The sequence below is a fragment of the Capricornis sumatraensis genome, chromosome 2 (genome assembly GCF_032405125.1).
Source record: "Capricornis sumatraensis isolate serow.1 chromosome 2, serow.2, whole genome shotgun sequence".
Classification (NCBI taxonomy): domain Eukaryota; kingdom Metazoa; phylum Chordata; class Mammalia; order Artiodactyla; family Bovidae; genus Capricornis; species Capricornis sumatraensis.
In genome coordinates, this window is record NC_091070.1 from 121,291,064 (window position 1) to 121,316,840 (window position 25,777).

The 25,777-nt window shown below is 35.8% G+C and overlaps 2 protein-coding genes across 4 annotated transcripts in view; both read left to right on the top strand.

The window, feature by feature from the left end:
- The first annotated feature begins 1,893 nt into the window (after positions 1-1,893).
- HORMAD1 (HORMA domain containing 1) lies at positions 1,894-19,769 on the top strand. Of its 2 annotated transcripts, XM_068966002.1 has the most exons (14): positions 1,894-1,926; positions 2,778-2,922; positions 4,457-4,520; positions 4,922-4,958; positions 7,042-7,062; positions 7,328-7,354; positions 10,191-10,258; positions 10,753-10,904; positions 12,051-12,310; positions 13,752-13,818; positions 13,903-13,976; positions 14,716-14,799; positions 18,489-18,557; positions 19,689-19,769. In XM_068966002.1, exons 1-14 carry the CDS (start codon positions 1,894-1,896, stop codon positions 19,767-19,769), a joined length of 1,182 nt encoding a protein of 393 aa, XP_068822103.1. The 2 variants fall into 2 exon arrangements, with proteins under 2 accessions (XP_068822103.1, XP_068822104.1); XM_068966003.1 differs by lacking the exon at positions 7,042-7,062.
- Positions 19,770-21,246: 1,477 nt separating this feature from the next.
- The window catches only part of GOLPH3L (golgi phosphoprotein 3 like), a 46,816-nt gene continuing 42,285 nt past the window's right edge, over positions 21,247-25,777 (top strand). For both annotated transcript variants that reach the window (XM_068964839.1, XM_068964840.1), the window contains exons 1-2: positions 21,247-21,381; positions 23,431-23,637. In XM_068964839.1, coding sequence (XP_068820940.1) covers positions 23,455-23,637 — 183 coding nt within the window. In that variant the 5' untranslated portion in view covers positions 21,247-21,381; positions 23,431-23,454. The remainder of the gene's footprint in view (positions 21,382-23,430; positions 23,638-25,777) is intronic.

Sequence of the window (25,777 nt, forward strand, 5' to 3'; positions counted from 1 at the left end):
CCCATAGACGGCAGCCCACCAGGCTCCCCCGTCCCTGGGATTCTCCAGGCAAGAACACTGGAGTGGGCTGCCATTTCCTTCTCCAATGCATGAAAGATATATATAACAATCTGCAAACTAAGTTTGTATTACTAGACAATCTTTAACTACCTACCAGCTCTGAGTATTATTTTGCTTCTAAATGAGACATTAATTACACTCAAGCTATTACTGTCCCCACAGCACAGACACAGGAGAGTAGAAATATCTAGATAGGAGACTGCTAGAGCAACTGTTTCCTGAAGACACAGGAGACTGTAAGCTGGGAAGGCACGCAATATGTGGTAGATCCCGTAACAAAATCAAAAGTGTAAAAACAATTAGAAATTAACATGATTAATTAAATGGCTGTTGAGAACACTTTGTTCACTGTAAGACGGTTATGTACAACGGGAGGGCTTGGCACACACAATGAACCTTCCCCGCGGGGACGTGGCTTTTGCGAAGCCTGAGAAGGAAACCTTCAGACTCTCGGGTTTCCCAGCGAGCCTTGCGCTGCTCTTGGCGGGAAAGGTGACCTGAATCTGGGGTCAAAATCTACTGTCTCGCCTGCGCAGGCAACCGTTGAAGGAATGGGCATGCGCGACAGACGGAGCGCGTGCGGTTTCTTTCCGGTCTCCTGGTTGCTGTCGGCAGGACTCTCAGACGATACGTAATACATATTTATTTCGTTTTTGTTTTCATTCTTTTCGTCTTTTGCTTTATAATGTCTTCTCCGTTACCTCCCATCTACTTTTTAATTTCTTAAGATCTTAGTGGTGAAACATTCAGGGGAGGGAGAAAATGTATACCTGCTTATTTTTCACAGAGGTTCTTGAGATTAGGTGAACTCTGGCATCCAGTCCAGGCCTGATAGGATAAAAGTAAACGGTCACGGTAAATAGACTCTTCCGTGAATTCTTCTAGATGAATTGTCTGATTAAGAAAAATGAAATTGGGACCAAAAAAAAAAAAAAACCCTCAAAACTTTTATCAAAGAAATGAGAAATCTGAATCAGTCCAAAAAATCTAAAATATGTTTTACTGCTGTTTTATGGTTGTTCCACTGCTGCTGCTGCTGCTGCTAAGTCGCTTCAGTCGTGTCCGACTCTGTGCGACCCCATAGACGGCAGCCCACCAGGCTCCCCCGTCCCTGGGATTCCCCAGGCAAGAACACTGGAGTGGGGTGCCATTTCCTTCTCCAATGCAAAGTGAAAAGTGAAAGTGAAGTCGCTCAGTCGTGTCCGACTCTTAGCGACCCCATGGGCTGCAGCCTAATAGGCTCCTCCGTCCATGGGATTTTCCAGGCAAGAGTACTGGAGTGGGGTGCCATTGTTCCACAGAGTAGGACAATATGTTATATCCAGAGCCATGCTCAAGTTCCGGGAAGGAAAGTTACGTGATTTGGTCATTTGGAAACTACCAATTTAAAACAAAAATTAAAAGATTATTTTAAAGGATTTGGCAGGGGCAGTTTTTCATTACCTACCTGTGCAGTGTTATCAGTGTTTGAATACTGCGAAGTGAAGAAAATAGAAGTCTGTGTGTGCGTAAAAAAAAAAAAAAAAGCACTCTTTTAAAGCGCTTTCTTAATCCCTTAAAAAAAAAAAAAGACTTTTAAAGAGCTTTCTTAATAACCCATTTTTGTGTCAGGCTTGCTAGTCAAGCGGCTTGAAATTAACAGTTTACTTAATTTTATAGCAAAATGAACCTCTGTTTTCAAAGATTCTAAGTAAAAAAAAAAGAGTCCCATTATTTATTCCCATAAAACTCTCTTGACTTTACATGTAGTGAACCAGATTAGAGATAAAAATAAGATCTGAAGTTAAAGCTTGTATTTCTGTCACAAGGTTGGATTAAAGAAAATATCAGAAGATGGCCACTGCTCAATTACAGAGAACTTCCATGGTATGATTTCTTGTATTTTAATATATTTTAATTTAGCTAATTTTATTGTTTCTTGAATTATCAAGTATTTTTATGTTTGAAAAAGTTGAACCTTTGAGAGTTTAATGATGCCAGTAAACTCCATGTTGTAAGAAATACAGATACTTGCTAAACTAATTTGAATTAATGGAGAATTTTATTGGATGCTTGATGCATTGAATTAAATTGCCGCTTCAAATTCAGCTTGCATTATCAGGTATCAGTGAATGCTATTACGTTGCCTTGATGAAATTATCGCTAATATTAGTCCTCTCCTAGAACATGAATTTTTATGCCCCACAGATATAAAATTGTCTTCTCTTCACATATCTTGCATTACAGTTACCAGTCTGTGTTAAACCCAGTAAGTGACTAAAGAGAAAAGAAGGAAAAAATTAGATAGAAAAGTCAGTGCTATGTATCCATGTGTTATGCAGTTAACCTACAAGGGGATTTCTAATGATATTTAAGCAGTTTTTGCCTGTTACCTTTAGACTGCCACCCTGGAAACTCCCTCACAGTGTAGAAGCCATCTTGATTTTCTGGGGATTCTAACCACCATGGTTAAGAATTTTGGAGAAGTACCATGTTTATGCAAAAATATTAGATCTACTTTAAGTTCAAGAAGACTGTATTTTTATTTTTTTTAATATGTATTTATTTTAATTGGAGGTTAATTACTTTACAATATTGCATTGGTTTTGCCATATATCAACATGAATCCACCACAGGTATACACGTGTTCCCCATCCTGAACCCCCCTCCCTCCTCTCTCCAAGATTGTGTTTTTAGTAAAGCTAAATAAAATGTTTTTACTTTCCCTTGAATTTTAGAGTGCACTGATATTTCCTAATAGGATATCAACTGAGCAGCAGTCTTTAGTGTTAGTGAAGAGGCTCCTAGCAGTTTCAGTATCCTGCATCACATATTTGAGAGGAATATTTCCAGAATGTGCTTATGGAACAAGATATCTAGATGGTAACGTAATGTTTATTTTAAAACTTTCTTTAAACATGTTATTTTTTAGTTTGACTTGCTCTAAAATGGTAGTTTTTTACTTAAAGGATTTGTTTTTATAATAGCAGCTGTATTGAGATATGATTTGCATATCCAACAATTCACTGATTTAAAGTGCAGAATTCATTGATTCTGGGTATATTCACCACTGCTGCTGCTGCTGCTAAGTTGCGTCAGCCGTGTCCGACTCTGTGTGACCCCATAGACGGCAGCCCACCAGGCTCCCCTGTCCCCGGGATTCTCCAGGCAAGAACACTGGAGTGGGTTGCCATTTCCTTCTCCAGTACATGAAAGTGAAAGGTGAAAGTGAAGTCGCTCAGTGTGTCCAACCCTCAGCGACTCTATGGACTGCAGCCTTCCAGGCTCCTCCGTCCGTGGGATTTTCCAGGCAAGAGTACTGGAGTGGGGTGCCATTGCCTTCTCTGTTCCCTATTCTAAACATATAAATAAATGAAATAATGTAATATGTGGTCCTTTGTAATTGGCTTCTTTCACTTGACATAATGTTTTTAAGTTTCATTCATTTTGTAGCTTGGATTACTGCCTTTTTTTTTTTGCCGAATAATATTCCATTATATGAATATACCACATTTTATTTATCTACTACCAGTTGATGAATATTTGAGTTGTTTCCACTTTTGGCTTTTCAAATAATGCCACAATTATATACAAATTTTTGTGTGGACATATAAGTGATTTTTCAAAGTATATTCAATACCGTTGAAAGCACTTAATCATACAATTTTCCCTCAATCTCTCAAGTATAATATCACCTGACATTACTCTTATAATGATGAAATAAATAGGTAAAAATATCCTATTGCTTATAGTCTCCTACAGTGGTAGTGTATGTTCTTGTGTTATTTTAAAGAAGTAAAAGTAATACAGCCATTTTATACTATAATAATGATTTACCATACATCACGTAATGTGTACCTTATATTGTTCACCAACTTTGTTGGCAATATGTTAAGCACCATGTTAATGTGTGATATCTTGTTAGTTCATATTACAGGCCTGAGTTAGATACTATTCATGTTTTTCACATATGAAACCTGAGACTGACTGATCTTAGTCCTTTCCACTGTATTACTGATTGCTTCCTTGCAGGGCTCTGTCTGATAGCCTTTTAACTTCTTGGCCTTTTGCAAGTATTTAATTGGTATAAGGGGCCAGAGCAAATTTTCTAAGAATCTTAGATGACAATTTCATGAAAACATTGTATCTAAGTGTTCTATATCTTTTAAAATGGAAAATATTTTCTCTCCACCAACATTCATCCTAGGCAATTATGATGCTATTTTATAATAAGGATAAAAAGATGATTTGTTTCCCTGCAACCTTTCTTTCTTTAATTTTATTAACATCAATCATCTGGAAGTTCATTGCTATTAATAATAAACCTGTAATATACAACTGAAGAAAATAATCTTCTTTTAAGTTTTTTGATGCTTACTAATCTTAAGTATCTCTGTATCCTTATTTTTGTATTTAGATCTTTGTGTCAAAATTCTGAGAGAAGATAAAAATTGTCCAGGATCTACACAGTTAGTGAAGTGGTAAGTAAAATAAATACTAAAAGAAAATTAATTTTCTTAAATATTTTTTTGGTACCTTGTATACATTTAAGTGTTTAACCCAGTTTTAGTGATTTCCCCCTTTTACGCTGGATACCACTTCTGCAGATCTTTGGATTTTTGCATTAAATTTTTCTTTATTTCATGCTCCATGTGAGCAGGCTTAATTTTCCTATTTTTGTTCCTCTGTCTTCCTTTTTTTCAATCCCCTATTGACATTTTATATTTCTACCACATTGTTTTGTTTTATTGTTTAAGCTAGTAAATAAGGGAGCTTCATTATTAATAATAATTGTGTATTAGTAATGAGATAATGAGACATTAAAAGAACTATTTTCTGGAAGTGAATTCAGTCTAAAAATGGATCCTTATTTATTTTTTAGGATGTTAGGATGCTATGATGCTTTACACAAAAAATATGTAAGTCAATATCTCTTTATTCTTCTTTCATAGTTTATATTCTACAAATGTAAAACAGTACCATATAGTAAAAGATTAATTTAAACTAACTTGGGTATAGGCCAGCCCAAAGCTAAAAGTTTGAATATTTTAAAGATTCATATTCAACTCACTTAAAGCTAACAGAATTATTACTTAACAAATTTTGACAAGCCAGTTTTGATTATTAGCACTCATTTGCCATACCCTTCTCCAGGAGATCTTCCCCATCCAGGGACTGAACCTGTATCTGTCATGTCACCTGTACTGGCAAATGGGTTCTTTACCACTAGCACCACCTGGGAAGCCCCATTTGCATTAATAACATATATTAACTTATAAAAACTTAATGAATTAAAACATCCTTTGAAATAGTTCTTTCATTAGTTTCACATGCCTTCTAAAATCATATTTATACTAATAATGTAATATATTTATTATTCTTCATGAGAATTTAAAAATAAACTTACATGTAGTCTAAGTTAAATTGTGACAAGGTTTTATATATACTTACTGAGCTTACATTTATATCAACAAAGCAAATCTAACTCTAAAAAATTATGAAAAAGATAAAATTTTATCCATGGTCACCAGCCTTCTTCATTAAGACATTATGTTTTTAATATTCATTAAATGAGTGCCTGTTCTGTGCTAGGCACATATATTCTAGGTAGGAGCTGGTAAGTTAAAATGGTCAACAAGACAAAGAGGGCCTCTTCTATAATGGGAAAACAGCCAATAAAACAAGGAGATTAGATAACATCCAATTGTGTTAGATGCCATTAACATTTTAAGAAAAAGAATGTGGCAAATGGAGAGGTGGTGTAACTTTAGATTGGGTAGGTAGTCTGAAGAGCTTCTCTGAGGAGGTGATACTTAAGCTGAGACTTGAATTAGAGGAAACCAGTTAGGCATTGATATTGGGAGAATATTCCTGGCAGAGCAGCAAATGCAAAGAGTTGGAGGGGAATTTGGCCAGTTCAAGGAATAAAAAGAAGGCCAGAATGATTGGAGTGTGATGAGCAGAGCAAGAGAGTGGCAGCAGATGAACCTGTGGAGAGCCAGGGCCAGAGCATTCAGGGCTGAGTAGGTAGAGCTTGGACTTTATTTTAGGTACAATAAAAGCCATTTGAAAGATTTGAGTAGAAATGTATCATCATTAGATTTATATTTTAAATTAAAAGAAAAATCACTTTGCTATTTAGAGAATATGCCATCAAAGGAGAAAAAGATTGTAATTAAGGTCAATAACACTTAATCCATTACAGAAGTACTGATGAAAAATAATGGTGTCTTAGACCAGGATGGGGCTTTGCTGGTGGCTCAGTGGTAAAGAATCATCCCACAATGCAGGAGACCCAGGTTTGATCCTTGGGTCAGGAAGATTCCCCAGCGGAGGGCGTGGCAACCCACTCTGGTATTCTTGTCTGGAGAATCTCATGTACAGAGGAGCCAGGCAGGCTACAGTCCATAGGGTTGCCCAGAGTCAGACACGGGCTGAAGCAACTGAGCACACACACATATAGACCAGGATGACAAAGGAAAAAAAATGAAAAGATTCAGGATGTATCTGACAGAACTGATTGGATTTGTTGATAGATTGGTTCTGGAGTATAAGGAAAAGATCCAAATTAAGGGTGACTTGGATTTTGGCAGATTACTAGAGTGAATGATTTCTGATTCTCTATTCTGTTAGGCCCCAAAGTCTCTTCCCTTTACTCAATGAGCAGGGCCCTGAACTGTTTTTCTTAAAACCAGTTCTCATATTGGGTAAGATTTAATGAGTTATTTCACAATATGTATTTTCCTTTTAACTGGCAGTAATGCCTCATTTGCTTAAGTCAGTGATAGAAATTTCGACTTTCAATAAGATAACTAGAAATAAATATTTGGGGGAATAGGGAAGGATATTTGAGATACCGCTTTACCTGCAACAAATGAAGTTTGTTTTTTGTGAGATTATTTTCATTAGGAATAAATGTTGAAATAGGACAAATAATTCTTATGATCCATCATGCAAAAATATAGAATAAAAATAAGATTTTTGTTCTTTGTTATATTTCAGCTGAGGATGGTTGTTCTTGCTGTAAGTATTTTTAAATTGTATGTTCCTTATAAAAGACTGTTAAATTCAGCATTGCTTAATTAAATAATGCTGAAACCATCTATTTATTATATCATTGGATACAAACCACTGATCTGTTCATTAGAAAAAAGTAATTTTGTTGTGGGGGGGTGGGTTGTTCTGTATTTTGCTTTACTGAATTCATTTAAAATTTTAATCAAAATATCCAGTTTAGTCCTCCTTATATGTAACTTATGTAACTCAGTTGTAAATTATTTTTAAATAGGTGTACACCAATCCAGAAGACCCTCAGGTATGTTTAAGTTAGTAAAGAAACATAATGCCTCTAATATCTATAAGTAACATAAAAGTATAATAGTTTCTAATGCTTTAATTGTACTTTTGTCAATGCACTTTCACATATATTTTCACATTTGAACTTCATAAAGACTTTTGAGTTAAGACAAGGCGTGTATTGTTACCCTTAAACAGATTAACGTCCTTAACTACAAGGGAGATTTGTGTGACTGATTCAAGGCCACAAAGATACAAACCATTAGAAATAACCTAAATCTCCTGACTTCTGATCTTTTAGTGTTCTTATTTTTAACGGTATTCTTTTTATAGAATTATAAAAGGAGTTGAGTTTTAGAAAAATAAGATACTAATCCTTGATCTTTGACTATAAACCCTAATCCAATCACATCTACCTGTTCGTCTGACAATTAAAGAAAGGGTTATAAGAAGTGGAAGGGAAAACCAGAGAAACAAAACGGTATACTTCCCTGCTGATCTAGTGGTTAGGAATCCGCCTGCCAATGCAAGGGACACAGGTTTGATCCCTGGGTTAGGAGGATCCTATATGCCCTGGAGCTACTAGGCCAGTGCTACACAACTTCTGAGTCCACGCACCTGGAGCCTTTTCTAAATTCTTTTCTGCCTTTTCTAAATCCAGCTTGTACATCTGGAAGTTCTCAGTACATGTATTGTTGAAGCCTAGCTTGAAGGATTTTGAACATTACTTGCTAGCGTGTAAAATAAGTGCAACTGTATAGAAGTTTAAACATTCTTTGGCATTGCTGTTCTTTGAAATTGGAATGAAAACTGATCTTTTCCAGGCCTGTGGCTACTGCTGAGTTTTCCAAATTTGCTGGCATATTGAGTACAGTACTTTAGGAGCAGCATCTTTTATGATTTGAAATAGCTCAGCTGGAATTTCATCACCTCCACTAGCTTTGTTTATAGTAATGCTTGTGCTTACCATATAGTAAGGATTTAAGTCCTGTGCTTAACCATTCTGTTAGTGGAAAAGATGTGCTACCTCCCTTACCTGCCTATTAAGGAGTTCCTTCCCTCTGGTATGTGAAACATAAATTGCAGTGAGTGGGGAATAAGTATCTTACTGGCACTGAAGTCCCAAATCCCAGGCCCTGGAATTGACTATTTAGGATTGGAAAGTTTCAATGGATGAATATGGATTATCATGCAGAAAGAATTATTAAATGGTGAGACATAAAAAAATCTATACGTAGCTACTTAGCCACCAGTTCAGTTCAGTTCAGTCACTCAGTCGTGTCTGACTCTTTGCGACCCCATGGATCGCAGCACGCCAGGCCTCCCTGTCCATCACCAACTCCCGGAGTCCACCCAAACCCATGTCCATCGAGTCGGTGATGCCATCCAGCCATCTTATCCTCTGTCGTCCCCTTCTCCTCCTGCCTTCAATCTTTCCCAGCATCAGGGTCTTTTCCAATGAGTCAGCTCTTCACATCAAGTGGCCAAAGTACGGGAGTTTCAGCTTCAACATCAGTCCTTCCAATGAACACCCAGGACTGATCTCCTTTAGGATGGACTGGTTGGATCTCCTTGCAGCCCAAGGTACTCTCAAGAGTCTTCTCCAACACCACACTTCAAAAGCATCAATTCTTTGGTGCTCAGTTTTCTTTATAATCCAACTCTCACATCCGTACATGACCACTGGAAAAACCATAGCCTTGACTAGAAGGGCCTTTGTTGACAAAGTAATGTCTCTGCTTTTTAATATGCTGTCTAAGTTGATCATAACTTTCATTCCAAGGAGTAAGCGTCTTTTAATTTCATGGCTGCAATCACCATCTGCAGTGATTTTGGAGCCCAGAAAAATAAAAGTCAGCCACTGTTTCCACTGTTTCCCTATCTATCTGCCATGAAGTGATGGGACCAGATGCCATGATCTTAGTTTTCTGAATGTTGAGCTTTAAGCCAACTTTTTCTCTCTCCTGTTTCACTTTCATCAAGAGGCTCTTTAGTTCTTCTTCACTTTCTGCCATAAGGGTGGTGTCATCTGCATATCTGAGGTTATTGATATTTCTCCCAGAAATCATGATTCCATCTTGTGCTTCCTCCAGCCCAGTATTTCTCATGATGTACTCTGCATATAAGTTAAATAAGCAGCGTGACAATAAACAGCCTTGACGTACTCCTTTTTCTATTTGGAACCAGTCTGTTGTTCCATGTCCAGTTCTAGCTGTTGCTTCCTGACCTGCATTCAGGTTTCTCAAGAGGCAGGTCAGGTGGTCTGACCCATCTCTTTCAGAATTTTCCACAGTTTATTGTGATCCACACAGTCAAAAATTGACTATTGGGATAGTCAATAAAGCAGAAATAGATGTTTTTCTGGAACTCTCTAGCTGTTTCAGTGATCCAGCAGATGTTGGCAATTTGATCTCTGGTTCCTCTGCCTTTTCTAAAACCAGCTTGAACATCTGGAAGTTCATGGTTCATGTATTGCTGAAGCCTGGCTTGGAGAATTTTGAGCATTACTTTACTAGCGTGTTATATGAGTGCAATTGTGCGGTAGTTTGAGCATTCTTTGGCATTGCCTTTCTTTGGGATTGGAATGAAAACTGCCCTTTTCCAGTCCTGTGGCCACTGCTGAGTTTCCCAAATGTGTTGGCATATTGAGTGTAGCACTTTCACAGCATCATCTTTCAGGATTTGAAAGAGCTCAACTGGAATTCCATCACCTCCACTAGCTTTGTTTGTAGTGATACTTCCTAAGGCCCACTTGACTTCACATTCTGGGATGTCTGGCTCTAGGTGAGTGATCACACCATCGTGATAGCCACCAGTATTATATATCAGATTTGTAACTATATTTTCTATTTTAGACAATTTCAGAATGTTACCAATTTAAATTCAAGTACACCAGTAATGGACCAGTCATGGACTTCACAAGGTAATTATTATTCTATAGTTCTCTCTTCATATTGCAGATTACCACTTATTCATAATAATACTGTATAGCTAAACTTTAGAAATAATTCTGAAATTCTCGAACATCCCTAATGTACTATCAAAGATACAAAATATCTTTGGAGTGGCTGCAAGCCAGAATTCTACAGATAATTGTATATATTTTAATTGTGAAACAGAGCCAAAGAGTAGGAAATCTATTGTATGCTTATGTGATTAGAAATACAATAAAATTCATCATTTGTTTCCTTTAAAAACATCTTACATAAAATGTGTATTAACATATGTAAATTAGTTTAGAATTATAATATTAACAATGATATCAAATTTTTTATAATAGTGGTATTAAACACATGAAATTGTAACTTTTAACAACTTGATACATTAATAAGAATAAGAATCTTAAGTAGTAAAACATGAAGTTTTGTTATTAGAAGCCATGGATGTCATAAAAGAAACTGTGTGATTCTCTTCTAGTAAAAACCAAAGCAGTGAACCTAATATGTCATCTGCTGACACCAAGAAAGCAAGTATTCTTCTCATTCGCAAGATTTATATTCTAATGCAAAATCTGGGACCTTTACCTAATGATGTTTGTTTGACCATGAAACTTTTTTACTACGATGAAGGTACTATTTCCAGATCATCCTGTTTTAGTTGGTACCTGTATATTTTCTTATTAATGAAACAGTTGGTTTCCATCCCAAATATTTTTAGGCACCTAAATTTTTTTATATATATAATATTTTAATTATAAAATTTATATTTCATGTTGGTATTTGAAAAAAACGTACACTTCTCCAGTGATAAGAACATGTCCATTTGAAGCTCAGCCTCATTCATAACTAAAGAAATGAAGCAATGACTTACCAGATCATACAACTTAGAAAATCATTATTGGCAGGGATGTAGGGGGAAGCAAGCACTTTTGTATACTCTTGATGGAATGTAACCATTAATGTGCCATATAACATTTTAAGAGGACTATTTGGCAATATAAAAATTTTAAATTCTCTTTAAAATATTTAAAATATTAAATTTTCTTTAATCCTGAAATTCTGTAGCTAGAAAAGTATCTTGGGAATATACAAAGACAAATATGCAAGGTTATATGTTTATGCATTATTGCATTTGTTAAATGGAAACAAACTGGAAATTTAACATTGAATGTTCTTTATTGGAGGATTGAGTAAGTAAATTATAGTGTATCTATACAATAGAATGCTGTGCAAGCTATTTAAAAGAATGTGCTGATAAATTATTATCCAAAAAATATTAAAGCAGATTTAAAAGTGATGTTAAAAGCAGCTAGGTACAAAAGACTATGACTTCATTTGTGTTTTTTAAGAATATATATATATATAATATGCACAGTATCTTCTAGAAGAACACAAAGCATCAACAATAATAACTAACATTTAGTGAATACTTCCTCTGTGTCAGTTCTGTTTTGATCATTTTATAGACTTCAATACCACAGTGACCCTATGAGGTTGGTACTAGTATTTTCCCCTCTTGACAGATGAGGAAACTGAATCAAGAATGACAAATAGTTTCCTCAAGTCACATAGCTAGTCAAGTGTAAGAAAAAAAGTTTACCTTTAAGGAATAAAATAGGAACTTGGAGATAGTAGGAGACTGCATTTTACTTATTATTGTATGTCCTTCTATACTATTTAAAACTTCTTTAATATGCAGTATATTCTATAATTTAAAAAATTAATATATTTTCTTCAATTTCATGAACAACATAGTTTATACTTACTTTTCTGCAGTTACACCCCCAGATTACCAGCCTCCTGGTTTTAAGGATGGTGATTGTGAAGGAGTGATATTTGAAGGGGAGCCTATGTACTTAAATGTGGGAGAAGTACCAACACCTTTTCACACCTTCAAAGTAAAAGTGACCACTGAGAGGGAACGAATGGAAAACATTGGTTCAGGTATATTATCACCGAAACAATTAAAAACACCACTTCAAAAAATTCTTACGGACAAAGATGATTTAGAAGATGACCAGGAGCATTACATAAGTGTAAGTATACTTAAGGAGTTACAAAGTACAGTAGTAATGAATGTTTTATTGAATTCTGAGTACTTCAGTAGCTATAAATACTTCTTATCACCATAAACTCAAGTTTGAAAGGTACCATAAAGAAGGTTTAGGCTTGTGGTTTTAAAACTTTTCACGTGGGTACGAAGAATATTATTCTCAGAAATTTAAAAGCACAACTATTGTGAATGAAGTAGGGAATGGTCCTAGAGGCCCAGCCATTCACCGTCTCACCTACCCTCATGGTGGACTCTTAAGAAAACCCCTTTGTCTGGAGCATAATTTGAAAACCATGGAATCCCCTGGTGGTCCTGTGGTTAGGACTTAGGTCCTGTGGTTAGGCACTTTCACTATCTGGGTCTGGGTTCAAAAAAAGAAAAGAAAACCACTGAATGACTCCAGTCACCCAGACTAGTGCTGAAATCTTTTCTTCAACACCCTTATTAAGTGCTCATGTAAGCCTGTGGTTGAATTTCTTCAGGGCCTGAAAATCAGTGTCCTGAAGGAGCTTGGAAGTTCCTGGAAGTCAGGAAAAGTGTCTTATTCAGCTTTGTATTTCTTCTGTACCTAGCATTTAGAGTCAGAATGTATTCTCAATATTGGTTGAATGGATGGATGAATTGAACTATTTAAAAAAGATTTTTTTTTTAATTACAGCCTCATTCCCAGAAAATCTTTCATCATTATTGTTTGTTCTTTAATCTCACCTTTGTGGTTTTCTCTTGTTTTATTCTAAATTATGATCACAGTTCTTATGATAGGGACTAACTATTCCGTTTTAGGCTCTGTAGCCAAATCCTTACAAATAAAAAACTCAGTTTTCAACCAGTTCAGTCAAGAAGGAATCGTCTTCCTAAAACCTAAATGCCAGTCTTGCTTTATAAACAAAAATGGCTGGGATTTATGCAGCATTCTTTAAAATATTTAAAGCTCTTTGACGTATGTCACAAGGGGAATAATAAAGTAGATATACTTTATATGTCTTTTTATGTCATACCATAACTGTGCTTATCCTTTCCCAACTCCCTGAAGAGGGTTCAGAGTTTATACTAGTATCTATACAAAAATTTCAGAGCTACGGAAGTTGTAGCTTATTGTGTTACCATGTCTAATTCAGTGCTCTCAAACGATAGTAAGATCTGGGGTTCTTAGAATCATCATACATTTTTCAGAAAGTTGTGTATTTTTACTGTCTACCTTAAAGCAATCTTGCAAAGTAAAGAAAAGTAGGATTTTATACTTTGGATAAATAAGCTGCCTTATAATAAGTATAAGACCACTTTATTTGCAAAAAGCGTGAGGTCATTGTAGTGTTATATTATATTTAACCTTCATGTAAAACAAGCTCGTTAATAAATACTACCCAGTTGCTTTAATTTCTTTTTGGAATGTGTCCATTTTTTTCCTTCATGTCATTATGTAGGATGAGTTTGACACTGAAACTAAAATGGAAGAGCCGGAAAAAAACCCTGGCTGTTCTGTACATAGAGGTGAGAAGTTAATGAAAATGTAAATTAATTCATTTCCAATTCAATTTTATACCATTTTAACTCTTTTATTTATTTTCTTAACAGAAGCAGGTTTGGTTTGTGAGGAAGCTGAAATGAAATCTAAAGGAAGTCCAGATTTTTCAATTTCTCATTCTCAGGTATAAACTTCATAGTTCTATCTCATTTTTAACTTGAATTTTTTCAAAAGACAGATTCTTATATGCTTATCTGATTATTTCTCAGATTTTCTTATATTCTAGGTATTTTAGATGAAAATTAGTTATTAAGAATGCTTACTAACAAAATTTGGGAATTATATGTTGAAAAGTTTTGAGTGCATTATTGTTTGATTTGTTTAGGAATAAACCTAAATACTGTTCAAAGAATCTCAGAATTTCAGAGGTAAATAGTATGTTAAGCAATTATTAATTTAAATCAACCACCTTTGTATTTGCAAATGGAGTGTATAATACATTTTTGTTGCCTTGGAGCAGAACACGTTTAATTTTGTTTTCTATATATAGTAAAATCCTGAAATAACATTTAGAAAAAATCAACCTGAAAATAATGGGGCTGATGATTGCCTACCTTCTTCTGCAGAGCCCTTCTCCAGTGGGTGTGGGCTGAAGTTCTTATCTTCTGAAAGAGTGGTATCTAGTGATAATTTCAATCTTTCTCAATTCAGTGAATGGTCAATGTACAGTGTGCAGAGTCAGTTTCAGTATCTTTACCTTTGTACTTTTTATGACAGTAAGAATCAACACAAAATTATTGACTTTAATTAACTCAAAATAGCAAGACCCTAAATTTTATGTGGTTGAGTTTTTGACCCCCATTATTATGAAAAGCTTCTCTTGTATTGTTTTAGTGGTTTCATGTAATTATTTTCTTTTCTAGGTTGAACAGTTAGTCAGTAAAACATCTGAGCTTGATGTGTCTGAAAGCAAAACAAGAAGTGGAAAAATTTTTCAGAATAAAATGGTAAAGGCATCTCTAGATTTGATTTCATTCTAACCTTGTAATTTTCCCCGTAGTTGAGTTTATTTTGCTTTGAATACTTCATTTATTGGACCAACATTTAGTAAGCACATACTATTAATATGTGTCACTTTACTAGGTACTGGAAATATAATATGCTCTTAGCTTAAAGTTTAGTAATTTGAGGTAAACAAGCAGTGATATAGCATTATGATAGCAGTCAGAATAGGCTACAGAGACACAAAGGAAAGAATGGTTAATTTCACTGAAGGTGCAGTGGAGAGGGAAATGCAGAGGAGCTTTGAGAAGTGACACTGTCCTCCAGACTTCCTCAGGATAGTGACACTACCCTCCTCTATTCCCAGACTCCCAGGAAATTCCCAGGAATGCTAAAGTGTTCCCATGTTTTATCTTATGAGTAGGTTATCTTATTAATAAGACATTAAAAATAATTATACATTAAAGTATATATACATACATATCTTACATAAAGGGAATCTAATATTTTAAAGAAAAAACACCACTACTTTATTTTAGTTTTTTATCTGAGTTGTACTAAACTGAGATTGGGGCTTCCCAGGTGACACTAGTGGTAAAGAACCCATTTGCCAATGCAGGAGACGCAAGAGAACACGAGTTCCATCCTTGGGTCGGGAAGATCCCCTGGAGTGGGAAGTGGCAACCCACTCCAGTATTCTTGCCTGGAGGATCCCATGAACAGGGGAGCCTGGTGGACTGTGGCCCACAGAGTCACAGAGGAGGACACAACTGAGGCAACTTAGCATGTATGCAAATAGAGGTTTATATTTTATTTTAGGTCTCTTAAGTTACTCTCCAAGGTTCAAAGGTGAATAAAAAGCATTCTATAAAATATATGAGCTATTATATCAGGGAATTCCCTGGCAGGCCGGTGGTTATTACTCCATGCTTTTGCTGCAGGGGCACAGGTTCAATCCCTGGTCAGGTAGCTAAGATCCCACGTGCTGTACAGCTCAGCAAAAAAAAGATATCCAAATTTAGGAAACAAATGGCACACTCTAACAGTGGTATGCTGGAGGATTTCTTTCCCCCTCTTCATTCAGTGACATTATGTTTTTCCTACCTACCTTGAAACTGGACATAATGAAAGTATTCACAGCATTGTTGTTCAGTTGCACAGTCATGTCTGACTCTTTGCAACCCCATGGATTGTGGCATGCCAAGGCTTCCTGTCCTTCACCATCTCCCAGAGTTTGCTAAACTCATGTCCATTGAGTTGTTGATGCCATCCAACCATCTCATCCTCTGCCATCGCCTTCTCCTCATGCCTTCAGTCTTTCCCAGCGTTGGTATCTTTTCCAACGAGTCGGCTCTTCATTTCAGGTGGCCAAAGTATTGGAGCTTCAGCTTAGCATCAGTCCTTCCAATGAATATTCAGGGTTGATTTCCTTTAGGATTGACTAGTTTGATCTCCTTGCTGTCCAAGGGACTCTCAAGAATCTTCCCTAGCACCACAGTTTGAAAGCATCAAGTCTTCAGTGCTCAGCCTTCTTTATGGTCCAACTCTCACATCCATACATGACTACTGGAAAAACCATAGCTTTAACTAGACAGACCTTTGTCGATAAAGTGATGCCATGCTGTCTAGGTTGGATGTAGCTTTTCTTCCTAGGAGCAAATGTCTTTTGATTTCATGGCTGCTGTCACCATCTGCAGTGATTTTGGAGCCCAAGAAAAAAAATCTGTCACTGTTTCATTTTGTCCCATCTATTTGCCATGAAGTTATGGGACTGGGTGCCATGATGTCAGTTTTTTGAATGTTGACTTTTAAGTCAGCCTTTTCACTCTCCTCTTTCATCTTCATCAAGAGGCCCTCTAGTTCCTGTTTGTTTTCTGCCATTAGGGTAGTATCATGTGCATATCTGAGGTTGTTGATACTTCTCCCAGCAGTCTTGATTCCAACTTGTGCTTCATTCAGCCCAGCATTTCACATGATGTACTCTACATATAAGTTAAATAAGCCAGGTAACAATATATAGCCTTAACATACTCCTTTCGCAATTTTGAAGAAGTGCATTGTTTGATGTCCAGTTCTAACTGTTGCTTCTTGACCTGCATACAGGTTTCTCACGAGGTGGTCTGGTACCCCCTTCTCTTGAAGAGTTCTCTGTAGTTTGTTGTGATCCACACAGTCAAAGGCTTTGGTATAGTCAATGAAGCAGAAGTAGATGTTTTTCTGAAATTCCCTTGCTTTTCCTATGATCCAGGGGATGTTGGCAATTTGATCTCTGGTTCCTCTGCCTTTTCCTGACCCAGCTTGTGCATCTGAAAGTTCTTGGTTTGTGTATTGTTGAAGCCTAGTTTGAAGGATTTTGAAGATTACCTTGCTAGCATGTGAAATGAGCACATTGTACGTGGTTTGAATATTCTTTGGCATTGCCCTTCTTTGGAATTGGAATGAAAACTGACCTTTTCCAGTCCATTGGCCATGCCTTAACTCAGGATTTATTTCTCCCAGAGAACTGGTTGTTAAACATTTACCAGAACACCACTGATGATAGTGCCATTTTTAGGTGTCCTTTTTTCCCCACATTCTTGATGGAAAGTTAGAACTGGCAAGCAAGAAATAAAAGAATTCCAAAAATTACTACCTCTAGCAGCAAAATGTTATTTCTAGGCAGCTTCTATTTAAGATGAGTATCCTTTACTATCCTTTACTCCACCAAAGTACTCCTAATCTTGTCAATAGTGACTGAATTATGGTTAGAAACAGGCAGGAAGTGAAGATATTTAATATATATAGTAAGGAAGTTATTGAAAAGTACATTTCAAGCATCAGAAAATAAATGTGTACTTTTGGAGGATAATACTATGAAAATGAATAACTTGTCATCATTAATATTCATATTAAAAATTGTATGTGTAGCATTATTCACAATAGCCAAAAGATGGGGGAAAAACCCTAAATGTTCTTAACAAATGAATGGATAAACAAATGTGGTATATCCATACAGTAGACTATTATTCAGCCATAAAAAGGAATGAAGTATCAGTCCATGCTACAACTTGGATGAACCCTGGAAACATTATGCTCAGTGAAAGAAACCAATCATACACACACACATGCAAAAACATTATATGGTTCCATTTATATGAAAGTCCAAAATAAGGATTTCTATAGAGACAAAGTCTTAATGCTGGTGAAAGAATGAGGGAATAGTGGAGTGATAGTTGTAAGAGTACAGGATTTCTTTTTAGAGGATATATTGTGTGCTCAGTCATGTCCAGCTCTTTGGGGCTTCATGAACTGTAGCCCACCAGGGTCCTCTTTTTATGAAGTTTTCCAGGTAAGAATACTGAAGTAGGTTCTCATTTCCTACTCCAAGGGGATCTTCCCAACTAAGGGATCAAATTCAGGTCTTTTGTGTCTCCTGCATCAACAGGCAGATTTTTTTTTACCACTAGTGCCACTTGGGAAGCCTTTTAGAGGATGAAAGTGCTCTAAAATTGACTGCTGTGATGGTTGCACAACTCTGTGAATATACTTAAAATCACTGAAGTTTGTATATTTTAAATGGATGAATTCTATGTATCTGAATTTTATCTCAGTAAAGTTTTTTTAAAAAAACTGCATATAGTTGCCTGTGGTTGAACAATCATGCTGATTGTTCTTTGAGAAATAACCAATTGGTAATTATTCTATCTTTGTGGAGGCTAATGGAAATCAACAAGTAAAATCTAAGGAAAATCGGAAGAGAACTCGGCTTGAATCTGGGAAAACAGTAAGTCTTATAATAATATATAGGTTGAATGAAATGGGAAGTATCAGAATATTATTGCTGTAGATTAAGTTAATGATAAATATGATATCCCTGGATATACCTCAAAGCTCTAGTTTTCAGATCTTGTTTAAATATATTCGATTCTAAAAAATTGGGTCATTTTAAAATAAAATGTGGTACATTGTTTTATTAATTTTCCCATGTAAACATTTACTGTCTTATTCCATGAATGATCTGAAATAGTTGGAGGAATGTATAAAATAAAAATCAACATCAGGAAAAATATGAATAGAATAAGAAAAAAATGAAAGTACAAGAATACTCAGGCCATTTTATTTATGTAGAATTAAAATTGGGCCACAGATTTCATCTGAACTTTCTACAGATTAAAACTGAAGTAGAAACAAGTTAAGTTACTAAATCCACATGTTCTCTAAAAATATAGCATCTCCTCTTAGAAAATTTTCCTGACCTAAATTCTATAACAAGTTGTATTATATTTGGAACCTTATTTTAGCAAATCAGATGATGTATTTGTCATTTCTGAGATAAATATTTATATGTTTTCAACCACAATTTTGAGTATTATTCAGTTCAGTCGCTCAGTCGTGTCCGACTCTTCTCACTCCCCTCAAAATATTTTACTGTTTTGAGTTGGTGGTTTAGTTGCTAACTCATGTCCAACTATTTGCAACCCCATGGACTGTAGCCTGCCAGGCTCCTCTGTCTGTGGGATTTCTCAGGCAAGAATACTGGAGTGGGTTGCCATTTCCTCTCCAGGGGATCTTCCCAACCCAGGGATCAAAGCCAGATCTCTTGCATTGAAGGCAGTTGCCTGCATTGGGGGCAGATTTTTTACCAACTGAGCTACCAGGGAAGTTCTACTATTTTGAGGACATAATATCAAATCTTCTAAGTACTCCAGCATCCCTAATGAAAACCTTATACTTTGCAAAACTGTATTCAGCAACCATTAGGAGATATAAATAACAAAATTTTTAAAGTAAGAAAAGGAAGAAATGGAGGGAGGAAGGAAGAAAGGGAAGAAGGAAACTCAGACATAAAAAACCCCTCTAAAATTAAAGATATTTAAACTGGAAAGTATTCTTAGTAATTGTTTTCTTTTGACAGGTCCTTCATCCCTTTGATTCTTCTAGTCAGGAGTCAGTGCCAAAAAGAAGAAAGTTTAGTGAACCGAAGGAGCGTATATAAAAATTTTTTTTTTCTGCATGTTTGCAGAGTTCTTCACAACATTTAAACTAAAGGTTGCTATATTGCTATTTTAAGGTGTGTTTGTCCTACCTGTGAAAACTTATATATGGTCTTAAGCAGTCAGCACACTAAAATGAATCCTTAACTATCATATTGTGATCCTTAATCTTACCGAGACAAATTCAAGAGAACTTCTGTATAAAAACAGAAGTACCAGTGTCATAATTCTATTAATTATCCTCTCGATATTGATGTATCTCCCATTTTGGCAGACAGTTCCTTTAAACACATTAATTTTTTAAGGCCCTCTAAAAGCCATTTTTTGAAGTAAATGATGTTTATTTTTGTATTAAATTTTTCTAGAAATTCACTTTTTACCTATTAAAACTAGTTTAACACGCTGTTAATTGTCTTATTAAAACAATGTCTTCAGTACTTTGACACAGTGTATTAACATGATAATATATAATGTACAATTTAAAATTGGTGTTTTACCTTTTTAAATAATTTTTACAAGACAAAATGACTGATTTTAAAATCTAGCATTTTTGGCAGCATAAATAAAATATTGTTCAGCATCTAGACTCTTTCATGGCTTCTACTTTTTATTTAAATAGTAGAAAATGTTTAGGCACTAATTTTGAAATCATTTTGGTAGATATTTTTTTCAAGAGTTGAGCACACTTCCTAGAACTTTTGGATGGTAATGTGAAAGATATTGTGCCTTCAGTGAGAAACCTGGGACCCGGTTCTAGACTTTAGTATTTCCTGTGCTCTAGAAAAGGAAGGCTTAAAACTTAGTCTGTTTGCCTCTTGCATTTTCAGCAGCCATATTCTAAAAAAATATACATTATCCATGAACTTGCCAGTGAGAAACAGTAATGGGAAATGTTAGTATGAATGCTGTGGTAGAAATGTGCCTATCCTGTTTAATGTAAACCAAATAAACGTCCACAAACTGACCCAGATCGGGTTTTTCTGGAACAGGAAAGTTAGGGATAAGCTAATTGTCGAAAACAACCAATTTTTAAATGTTTAATGTATTCTTAGCTTTATTGGATCCCAACTCATCTCACCTAATTGTCCCAGTATACACTGCTACAGAACACACCTGCTACACTGAGATTGCCCAACAAAAACCTTTGTAGATCGGAAGCTGGTGATAGCTCACTAAACGCTTTGATTGGCCGGTTTAATGGGGGGTGGGGATCGCAGCCCTCTTTCCTCTCGCTACCAAGTTTCTTTCATTGGATTGACCAGCTGTCAGGTTAAACCCAAACCTGCCTCCTTTTGGTCGTGTTTGTCTGGAGCGCAACACAATAGCTGGGGGGAGAGCCTCCCCTCGCAAGCTCTAATTGGCTGAGCTCAACCTCGGAGGTTTCTGATTGGTCCAATGAAGAAACACCAAGGTAGGTTGCCTAGTGATCCTGAGGAAGCTGATGTGTTATTCCTTCTCTGCATCGAAGGATCAGGAAGTTTGTTCTCTCTGCGTGGCTGAGAAGTTTTTCACCTAGCAGGACGGGGGTAGTTGGTGGGGGTGGGGACAGATGTCCCCATAAAATAGAGCGCAAGCTGCAACCTGCGTTTGGCTGTAACCCAGGAGTAACGTCAGGTAAGCAACGGGGGAAATACATCTAACGTCCAAAAAAAAATCTCTCCAAATATTTTACTTTATGGAGAGAAGGAGGTTCATATTTAATTTGGGGGCCATCGGTTTTTTTTGTTTGTTTTTTAATAGGCTTTTTAACTAGTAAATGTCCAGGGATGATTAATTCTTCAAAGAAAATCCCCACTCTTTTTTTTTTCCGCCCTGAAGAGACTAAGTTTCTTGGATTGGATTAGAAAATAAGCCCTATTCACAGTGCCAGATAGGGTTAGTGCCCAGAAGCATTTATTTCATGGTTCTCTTCTTTTTTCACTCCTACGCCTGCCTCCCACCAAGAATTATTTGAAATACAGCCTTGAACAAAGAATCTTTTGTAAGTCACTTTATTTATGTTTTAAATGTTCTCATGCGTTTCTGAGTATTCGTTTTAATCAGTATATATTTGTCGAGCAGTTACAACGTTAAAGACATTTGTGTTAGTTGCTATGGAGAATATAAAAACCCAAGAAGACAGTATCCCTGCCCTCAAGAAGTTTACAGTTGAGAGACAGCCATACCAAAAGAAAGACTATAATAAATACTTTAAAGGAAGTAAGTATAATTAAAGTTGTTTGAAAGTACAGCTGAGAGAAAGACCTAGCCATGGGACACTGGGTAATGGAAAAGCAGATTCCCTGAAGACTTTACAGTGGGTCCTCAGTAAGATTTCAAAGAATTAGTAGAATTTAGAGAGGAAGGGAAGGGGGAGAGAACTCCATCCTCTACAAAGGAAGGCATGACATGTTTGTGAAATGGCTTAACAGTACATTTGGAGTAATGGGAAATATTGCTAGAAGATAGAATGAGATCCAGTCACAGAGGCTCTTGAATGTGCTCTTTTGACCTTGAAAAAGCTATTCTTTTCAATAATTGCTGGTTTAAAATACTTATTGTACTTCGCCTTAAGAACTGGCATTTAGGTTGATGTGAAGTATGCTAACTTTAAACTTTATCACACGATAGTGGAATTTTTCTTGACTGTAGATTTTTAAAACGGCTGTTGTCAGTCGTTCAGTCGTGTCCAGCTCTTTGTGATCCCATGAACTGCACCACACCACACTTCCCTGCCCTTCACCATCTCCTGGAGTTTGCTCAAACTCATGTCTGTTGAGTCAGTGATGCCATCCAACCATCTAATTCTCTGTGGCCCCTTCTCCTCTTGCCCTCAATCTTTCCCACCATCAGGGTCTTTTCCAGTGAGTCAGCTCTTCACATCAGGTGGCCAAATGAACTCCATAAACAGTATGAAAAGGCAAAAAAGCAAAAACCTATAGTGCATAATATAAAAAGGCTGATTTTTTTGTATTTGAGAAAGAATTTGCTAATCTTTTAACATTCTCTTGCCGGTACTTTTTGTTGTCACCTGTTTATGTATTTGCAAGATGATTAGCCTAAGAATAGAGATGAAAGTTTTTAGCTATATGGAAATGCAATACATGATATTCTGAGTGTTATTCTCTAGACTGATGATCTCCAAAGTGGTTGCATGAAATGAGTCATTTGGGTTTGGGAAGGAAGTATTAGAACATGTATTTCTATTTAGTTTTTCTTAATTTTTTTTTTTTACTAATTTTTGTGTTTTATAATGCATCGTTGAATATTTTTAGAAGTTATATATAGATTACTGTATGCTCTTTGAAGCTGGATGCTCACATTTTTTTTGCTGTTCCATATTATTTAACTTGTGGAGAATCCATTTTGTGAAAGGAATCACAATAATGGAAATTCCCTCCTAGGTTATAGGCTATGCACAAGAAATCAGCAGGCTTAAAAAACAATATCATTTCTCCTGGTCTTTAGAATTACTGATTGGATTTCTTGTCAGTGCTTCCAGTGCAGTTCAACTTGTTATACTTTGGAAAAGATACTGTGTTATCTACCTAATTTTTTCTGGTCGTTACCCCTTCCTTCCTTTCTCATTTAAGTTTGTAAATATTTCTTATCTGTATACATTTTTAGTATGCATGCATTAATATTTAGATGTTTATTTATACAAGCATACATATATTTTTTCAGCACCCTCTCCAGAAACAGGTGAGAATGACCACCTTAACTCACCGGGCCCGTCGTACTGAAGTCGGGAAGAATTCTGAAAAGAAGGTAGAAAGTGAGGAAGATATGAATCAAGACCGAAATCAAGACAATGAGGACATTGGAGACTCTAAGGATATCCGCCTCACCCTTATGGAAGAAGTATTGCTCCTGGGACTAAAAGATAAAGAGGTAATGCAGTTCGGTTTGCTTGGCTGTCTCAAAGACTTAAATATTGGAATGTTTTTAAGAAGTATCTGATAAAATATTTTCATTAATGCTAAACTGGCCTTAGAATTGTGCTTCAGCCATCTGGGGCATGGGGAAGTCTGGGAGGATGGCTGATTCTTGGAAGGTAAAATCCAGAAGTATAATCACTTGAAGTGTAATTACAGAATTACTCCAAAATTTTAAGACACAGTGTAAAGTGTTTGTAGTTTCCCAAGTGAGATTGATGGTGAAATGACCTCTTACTAAACTAAGAAAGGGGACCCACACACATTGAAGTCTTCTTGAGCTTTAGGGAGAAAAGTCTTTTAAATGAAAAGACAAGGAACATGTGTGGTTAGCTGCTTACAAAAATAAATAATTGGTAGGTTTCTTATAATACAGTAAGAATAACTTCCATTCTGTGGACCTTTAGAAGTTAAAGATCAATAATTGATGAAGATTATTTTAGAAAATATTTTAAAATTAATTGCAGCTTTCTCTTTTTTTCTAATTTTTCCCTTATTAATAGAACATTTATTTTATAATGAGGTTAGTTTTGAGATAGCAAGTCTTGTGATATAATCAAATATTTTTTTCGCTTTTCTACTAGTAGTATACATTATCCTTCATTTGTGATTTAACTATTTATTGTGTTTTCCCTTCACTTTCCTCCCTTATGAAGAGGTTATAAAGATAATGTAAGTAATATTTTAAACAGTCTACTTCCTTTTCAAGAAGACTTTGGTATATACAAAAAAGGCATATTTATTATTGCCCTCAGTTTTGAAAACATCAAATTTAAATGTTTCTTTATATCTAAAAAACACTAAATGTGGCTTTGATAATTGTCCTTAGATAGAAATGAATTGGCTACATACATCTAGTAATATCTCTTCTTTACTACACTGACTCCTCAACTTGAGCATAGCCTTGTTTTACTTTGTATTATGCTATTTTATTTTTTTTCTCTATCACTTTTCCCTCTTCTGTTTTTTGTCACATCAAATTACCAACTTGAACAAGATTACAAGACATTATAGACATTATATCCTGTGTATTGTTAAAACTAATACTAGAGACATGCCCATATGTACTTGGCCAAGACACAAACATACCAGAAAATCTTGCCTAGAAGTATATTTTCCTATTTGCTGAGAAGATTGGTGAGGCTCTAGTTTTATAAAAGTTAAATAAATGAAAAAGCAAAACTGACTCGCTAAGACAAAGTCAGAGTAGGTCTGAAGATTAGGTGGTATAAAGACTTTGAGATGTTTACACAGTGCCTCAGAAACATTCACTGACTATAAAAGAAGAACTTAGATATAAAAAGCTGTTTTGTTTGGTTTAGTTTTGAATAGGAATGATTAATTTCCTGCTGAATCTAGATACTAGAATTTTTGCTTCAGTTCTGTAGCGAAACTTACTTTGGATTTGTCTTTTGGACACAGAAACTTGTGTTTCTGAGTTTATAATAGTTAATATAAACTTAAGGAAATAGGATAAAAAAATAAAGAAGCTTGTTTAAAGAGATGATCATAGTAGGTGTTAGATATACTGGTAAAACACTATACAAAGATGGATAGATAATATCCACCTTTTGAATTGTTCTAATTTTATTTTGGGGGATAGTTGATAAATTTTTGGCTTTCAGTTGACTCAAAAAGAATGAGAAATGATAAATCCTCAGGCATACAAAAATAGGAGAAGTCAAACTTTCTGATTTATTAAAGTTGTAATAGTTGTTCCAAAATGCCAGTAGCATAACTAGCTCTAAAAATATTACATTGATTTCCAGCTCAACTAGTTTTCTTATCTTTCAAACCACTTGTTGATTTATTTAATTAACATTTAATGCGCTTAGCATTATACAGGGCTTCCCAGGTGGTGCTAGTGGTAAAGAATCTGCCTGTCAGTGCAGGAGGCACGTTTTGATCCCTGGGTTGGGAAGATCCCCTGGAGTAGGAAATGGCAACCCACTCCAGTATTTTTGCCTGGAAAACCCCATGGACAGAGGAACCCAGTGGGCTGTAGTCCACAGGGTCGCAGAGAGTCAGACACGACTGAGCAATTAAGCATGGCATAGCATTATACAGATAGTAAGGTAAATATAAAATAAACTAAG